Here is a 7440-nt window from a genome sequence, read left to right on the forward strand (position 1 = left end):
TTTATGTTCTCCATGATATTATTTCATATATATAGCAACACAGAGATATGTAATTGTATATTTAGTACAATGTCCCCTGAAGCACGTAAGCAGCACAACACTACACACAGCATATGTAATAGTCTTATTTACACGGCGTTATGTAACTCAAAATACTTATCTGTCCAATAATTGATATATGATCATCATCCTTATTGTAACTCCTTAATATAATAATTATAGATGGGATGCTAGTATATCCGATTGGTGCTGCTGCTCATCACTTCCATGGATCAACTTGACTGCTCGATGTTGAGGTCGACGCGTAATCAGTTGCTACCTCTTGCACCTTCTCGTTGAGCTGAAGAATGTCTCCTTCATGAGCATAATCGACACCCTTGGCTGCATCGTTACTAAGCTGAGATGCAACGAACTTGTCCAGAACTCTCCAGTCGGTGGCAGCTTGGTCGTCGACGGCATGGTCAATAAGTTGAACATGGTGGTGCTGGGCATGGTGCACATTGATCTGGTGATCGTCTTGCGATACCAAAAGAGAGTGGAAGGAAGAAGGGCTCTCTAGCTCGTGAGGAATGGTGTTGAGAACATGATGATGGTTTGGCATTTGGTACTGTAGCTTCAGCTCTCTCTTGTAGGTGTTGTTGAGCATCTGGAGGTGCTGTTCTTGCAGCGCCATGCTGTGATGAGGCGGCATTCCTCTCATCGGAGAATTTAGATCATGCATGAAGGGCCCATCGTCATCAACATACCAGCATGGTGCATCATGGTCTAAATCTCTTCTTGTTGTGGGCAATCTCTTCTTGAACACCCTGCATACTACCCATCCTTCCTCCTGAAATTTACAAAATTAATTAGACTATATTAATCTGTTGAGTAGCAGCTTGCAGGGTTTATATTCGAGTCAAGATTGATGGAACGAGATCGATGTATATAAAATGGAGAAGCTATAGACTTACCTGTGGAGGGCCATTCTCATTGGTCTCGAGGCGGTACTCGTGCATGATCCAATCGGATTTCTGGCCATTGGGAGCTCTGCCCTTGTAATACACCAGGGTCTTCCTCATGCCAACCAGACAGTGCTTTGCATAGATGGGCTTGTCCCTCCCCGTCGCCTTCCAGAACCCCGCCGCGGTCGCACGGTTCGTCCTGGTCCCGGTCGGGTACTTCTTGTCCTTGTGGCTGAAGAAGTACCAGTCGCTCTGCTCCTCCTCAGGCCCTATCCTGCATTTCTCTATACACAAATGAATGTAAGCTAAATCGGCAAAACCATATTCGAAAATCCAATTCGGCTCTTGGGAGCATATGCCCTGCGTACCAAACATATTAATATTTTTTGTCAAGACTCAAGACTACATTAAGTTGTCGTTGCTCACTGGACTGCATTACTATATTATTGTGTGTGTGTGTAATATATACCTTGGCTGCATTTTTATATTATTGTGTGTGTGTAATATATACCTTGGAGATCCCATGGCTCTATCTTGTAGAGATCAACATCCTTGATGACGTTTAGGTCGATCCTCCTCGAGGCCACCTTCTTGCGGAGGTAGTAATCCACAAGCTCCTCATCGGTTGGGTGGAAGCGAAAACCCGGAGGAACCTGTGGTTGTGTGCTGCCACTCATGTCGTCCGATCGATCGGTGTATAACTAAACCTGCAAGGTGTATGAAAATCTAGTTACAGTCTAATTAATTGTATTATTGTATTATTGTGCCATGTGTGTAGAAATGAAGCATGCATGCAATGCAGATGACAGCAAAAGATCAGATCAGGAAACATATTGCCCATCTATACACGTAGGCATGCATGCCTGTGTTAATTTAACTGAATTCGATGGAGATCGAGCAGGCAAGCATGCCTAGATGTGTCTTGTGTGGGAAGCGTGCATGTGATAATGGACGGGTGAAAAGTAGTGGTAATGCTGGGAGAAAGCATGATCATTTGTGTGACGCATGCATACTACACATGCTGAGAGGCATCACTCATTGCACCTTGTGGAATGTTCCCCGGCTTCTACTGCTCAAAGGTAGATCTCATCATGCATGCATGTATGTATGTTTGTCCCTGATCTAGCTAACTACTTGTATAGTGAACTTATATATGTCTGTGCTACTTGTATTTGCACTTGAATTACTTTGTACATATATAGTTGGGTAATATATAAGCACTTGTATTAGCTTAGGTCCCAGTCAAGGTGCTCATGGATCTATGATCATATGTGCTAGCTAAATAGCTAGCTGGTGGGCATGATTTATACTTGGATCAGATCTATTAATTTGGAGGAGGCATTTAGCACCCATGGTGCATGGATGTATATGTATAATGTTGTAAGTCCGCATACACATGGTCATGTGCAAGGGAACATGCATGCATATACTCCTTCCGCTCCATAATTCTTGTCGTGGTTTCAGTTCAAATTTGAACTAAAACTACAACAACAATTATAGAGCGGAAGGAGTATATCCTTATTCATTTAATTACAAACATTTCTAGTTTAAATAAAGTAGGCATGCACACACATCATCTCGACATGCATGTACTTACAAGAGATACATCGATCAGTGTGTTATAGTATATGATAATACGATTCCTTTCCAGAAGAATTTACATGTATATGTATGTACTTCTCATCACAAAGGAATCTTAAGCATAGATTATGTAGCAAAGCAAAACACATCATATCCATTCTCCACAACAAAATAAAACATACAGACAAACTATATCCATCCTCCACAAGAAAATAGAACACACAAACACAGTAGCTCGTAGCTGATCACACAAATTTTGTAATCAAATATGTAAATGATATCTATATATGCATGTGCGCTAGATTGAACTTGGATTTCGTCAACACAAAAAGTTAACAAATAAATTACTCATATGTAGATATAAGTTCCGACAAATGATAAGTCCATATTGAAGAAGCAGATGCAATCCATTAAATGTATGAAACTCTTGCGTATGTAGGCACCATGTATTAATTCTACTCCCTCCGTTCCTAAATACTTGTCTTTTTAGAGATTTTTCACTGCGGACTACACACGGATGTATATAGACATAATATAGAAGATATGTTAATTCATTTTGCTCTGTATGTAGTCCGTAGTTGAATCTTTAAAAAGACAAATATTTAGTAACGGAGAGAGTATGAATTAATATTAGTGTGCTAGTAATATATGTTGCATCTGTGATCAATTTTCGCGTACTGATCGAACATAACATCTCTACTTATCTCCCTATCATATATAAATAAGAGTTGCTTATATCGATCTAGGGTTCCAGGGAAGACATGTTTTCAGGATAACTCAATATATGTCTAGGTTTTATTTATACCTCTGTTTGATCAGTCGAAATCAGTGAGACGCGTGATGGAACCTTGTAGAGAAAAACCCAGAGATCTGTCTAGCTAGCTAGCAGGAGCAGGGATATAGTAGCTAGTAGACAGGGATGAGCTTTTTGTCTCCAGGCTTGTCTCTCTGATCTGCCTTTCTGATCCTTAACTCATTGTCTGGCTCAGATCCCAAGAAGAATGTCGACGACGACCACAGAGAAGAGCACGCGCACACAACACAAACAATAACAAACAACATCAGAGAGAGTTCAAGAACCTTGAAGGACAACAAGACAAACTAATTAAGAGCAACAAGAGCTGAGATGCATCTAGGTTAGCTAAGCCAGCTCCTCTCCAAAGTACATGAAGAAAAGAACATCATCAAGGCTGAGCTCGATCGTACATATACCTGCTGCCTAGCCTCGAGTGTTCGTCGTCGATCGTGCGATCTGCGTGCACCCTCCAGAAGAGTTCTTGGCTGCTTCTTCCTCCTCTGCCGCCTCCCTCCCTTGATCCTGCTCAGAAGGTAGCTGCTGCAGAGAGGATGGAGGGAGAGGGTTTGCAGCTTGGTCGAGGAGAGAGAGAGAGAGAGTGGGGGAACGGGACGGGAACGGGGTTGATAAATGTATGGGGGCAGAACGGGATAGGATGATCAGAGGAAGGAAAAGCTTAGCACAAGGATTGAATAATCTATGGCCGCCATGGATCGATCAGTTGACAGGCATGCAGGCAGCTAAAGGTAGCTAGTAACAAGATTAATATCCAACCATCGGGGCTAGGCAGGGATCGATCCGATGAACCGCGGAGGATCGAGCCGAGCTGCCTGGCTAGGGTGAAAGGGAGGGCAATGGTGGTGGTGGCGAGTGAGTGAGGGAGAGAGAGAGAGAGGGTCGAGGTGGAGAAGAAGAAGACGTAGGAGAACAGCGACCCCCTGTGGCCCACACGCAATGCTAGAAAAGAAAGAGGAGGGAGGGAAAGGGACCCGACCACCCACCAAACAAATCCCTCCCGTCCACCCTTGTTGCCTCGCGCCATCATTCCCCTCCTTTCCCAGTTTCTTTTCATAAAAAACTTCCTCCTCCAAAAGGCCAATGCCAATTGCGACACTGCTCCCCTCCTCTCTTCTAGGGTTTGTGGCTAGCTTGATCCCTCCATCTCCCTAGAACAAGTGTGATGGATACTACAGGTAGCTAGTACCATTCTACTTCCTATGGCCATAAACCGTAAGGCGCTCTTATATGCTGAGGTTCGACTTCCACCGTCAGTTTGTAGTTCAACAATGTGTAGGTTATATATGTGTACCACCAAATTTAAATTGGTGAATATGCATTAATTTGGGAAAAATTTCAATGGTATGATCGACTGGATACGCAACCTTATGTTGTGGGTTTAACCGCGATGGGCAAAGTTAAATCCCGAAACTCGATATTTTAGGGTAGGGGAGTCCAAACGTAGTATGAAAAGAATTGGAGGAACGTATCTTAAGGGTAGGACTTAGCTATACCTCGACCAACATGGGTATGTAAGTCTATTCTTTGCAAGATAATGACATTTATACTCCTATGATGATGAGCCCGACTTTCGCCCGCCGTAGACCGATCCCTCAAAATACTCGTGTGATGAGTACTCGATCCGCCGCGCGATCTCATGTCTGCACAATGAAAGAGATGTTTTCGCGCCTTTACCGTGATCGAGATCCCTTTCTTAATTACCCAGATCTTTTGTTTGAAACCAACGCCTCGAAATTTCTTTTTTATGCATAACATAAAGTTGAAAATATCGTTGTTAGCTTGACTCCAATATCTACGACTATCGGCATTGACAATTGATGATATATATGGTTATTTTTAACAAGAGTCTAATATAACTGCATGATTCATATACATGCCAAGTAGATAGAAAGCTAGGCATGCAGGTAGCAATCTCATGCGTGATAAGTGTTCATGTCCCTCCTCATTACATCCATCGTCGTCTCTGGGTATAGCCCCATCGTCATCCCACGTACCTGCCCTACCTAGGCTGTATATGTAGAGCATAATGTGTGGGTCAAGCTTAGCCTGGGGGATGTAAATAATCATGTGCTTGTCCCTATGCATGACACTGATCATTAGTGATGATGCATGGTTCATGATCTACCGGGCCGGCCGGCAGGTGCATTACAGCATTAGTTTGTACGTACATCATCGGTAGAGTGATAGGAGACGATGAAGACCACAAATGGCTAGAGCCCCATGTACATGGATAGGCATCGATACCACAAACTTTGATCATATAGAGTTGATTGCCACTATTATTTCTATCGAAATGAAATTATCGCACCCGGTCTCCGCATACACGCAGAGTGAAATACTACTAGAACTGCAAGTATTATAACAGTTTAATCTTCTCAAATTTTCCATTGATTTTTTTAAAATACTCCATCCATTTCTTTTTACTCCGCGTATTAGATTTATCTGAAGTCATAGTTTGTGAAGTTTGATCGAATTTATATTTAAAAAATTAATGACTACAATCTCAGATCAGTATAATATAAAGATATATTTTATGATGGATCTGACAGTATTGATTTTGTATTTTGAATAATAATAATAATTTTGTATAAAATTGATCAAACCCTGGGAAGTTTGACACCATACAAATCTAATACGCGGAGTAAAAAGAAAAGAAGGGAGTAAAAACCATCATATATGTACATAGAGTGTGCAGTGAAACATATGCCTATGACTTTTTTAATTATGGTGATTTACTGCCCGTGCTAAAACAATTCAATTATTTACCTTAACTTTTGGACAAATAGCGAAGAATCATACTATGTACCAAAAGTTTATGCTCATGATCTTCGCCCCATATATTGCATGCACGTGTGCTTTATTTTTTAAATAACGTAAAACAACCTTGTAGGGACAACAATTTTATCATTCTAGAAACTAGTCGGCGGGTAAGGTGCTTCAAGATATGATGTTTTTAGTGAATTAAGTGGGTCCAAAAGAATTTGAGGAGAAATGCGAGCTAAGCCAGTAGCTAAGTTGTTGTACTACGGGTAATTAACTCTAAGAAAACTCTGAAATAAAAGAGAAGACAACTTTTCATGAGAAAGCTAGTTTCATCACAAGTTTTCCCCTTCTGAAAATTGTAAGTGATAGATCGTGCACGCAGGCCCAGCTGGGAGAAGTGTGTAGGAGAATACCACATTCCTGGCTTGCATCAAAAAGGTATAAAAGCTGGTATTTCTTACAAGATTTTTTTGAATATGGAAGTGATAGACCATGCATGAGAAGAGCAAGTGGGGTACTGCCGGAGAAGTGTGTAGGGGAATACATTCTTGGCTTGTGCGAGAAAGGTGGCATGTTGCATTCATTCCCTCCAACACCGCCCCCAGGCCATGACAGGCGTGAGCTTCATCCGATGATTAGCCTCACCCGGTCAGCCACCACATTCTTTATCCCGCTGGCCCTCCCTCCTTTCGTTTTTTGCACGCCCCTTGTGCGCGTGATGCATCCTGGTGCGTGGCATCTCCACATTTTTGCTGCTGAGTTTCTACCCAACATGAAGCTAGGGTGATTACGTATGTTTGAATGTTTCTCTCTATGCTCTTGTTTGTCCAACTCCGGGAATGGGTCTTGCAAAGACTAGACTATTTCGGATCCAGATTATTTTGACAAATGGGCAATGAGAGAGAAAAAAATACAGGCTAATCAAATGGAGTTTGGTTCATCGCCCAAACGACCAAAAAGGTCTAGGTACACCAAACCTCGAGGTAAAAAACAACGCCTTGCTTAGTAAATGGTTTTTCAATCTCCTTATCGAGGATGGCATGTGGCAAACCCTCATGTGTAATAAGGGCATGTTTGGTTGCTCGTGTAAGAGCCATGCAGACCCTGTAAAAAGGCTCGCACGATCTTCAAAGCCGCCCAGAGGCTGGCATTTGAGGAACGATCGAATCAACTGTTTCGAGCGAGCCACGAAAGGGCCTTGTAATTCGTACCAGTGGCTCTGACGGGCGGGCTGGTCGGTGATGACCCACAAGTAAATGGAATCAATCGTAGTCCTTTCGATAAGTAAGAGTGTTGAATTCAACGAGAAGCAAAAAGAATTGACAAGCGGTTTTCAGC

The 7440-nt window shown here is 42.3% G+C and overlaps 1 protein-coding gene across 1 annotated transcript; it reads right to left on the reverse strand.

The window, feature by feature from the left end:
- Nucleotides 1–4065, reverse strand: LOC123409835 (NAC domain-containing protein 7-like). The gene is made up of 5 exons (XM_045102706.1): nt 3738–4065; nt 3331–3505; nt 1456–1651; nt 954–1228; nt 1–829 (listed from the first exon to the last, which is right to left on the reverse strand). Exons 3-5 carry the CDS (start codon nt 1619–1621, stop codon nt 260–262), a joined length of 1011 nt encoding a protein of 336 aa, XP_044958641.1. The 5' UTR covers nt 1622–1651; nt 3331–3505; nt 3738–4065; the 3' UTR covers nt 1–259.
- Nucleotides 4066–7440: the final 3375 nt, after the last annotated feature.

Source organism: Hordeum vulgare, chromosome 7H (assembly GCF_904849725.1).
Source record: "Hordeum vulgare subsp. vulgare chromosome 7H, MorexV3_pseudomolecules_assembly, whole genome shotgun sequence".
Lineage (NCBI taxonomy): Eukaryota > Viridiplantae > Streptophyta > Magnoliopsida > Poales > Poaceae > Hordeum > Hordeum vulgare.

Coding starts and splice junctions, on each gene's coding strand:
- LOC123409835 (XM_045102706.1), bottom strand. CDS start 1,621: ATGAGTGGCAGCACACAACCACAGGTTCCTCCGGGTTTTCGCTTCCAC. Junction 1,229..1,455: donor AGAGCCATGGGATCTCCAAG/GTATATATTACA, acceptor ATTTGTGTATAG/AGAAATGCAGGATAGGGCCT. Junction 830..953: donor ATGAGAATGGCCCTCCACAG/GTAAGTCTATAG, acceptor TGTAAATTTCAG/GAGGAAGGATGGGTAGTATG.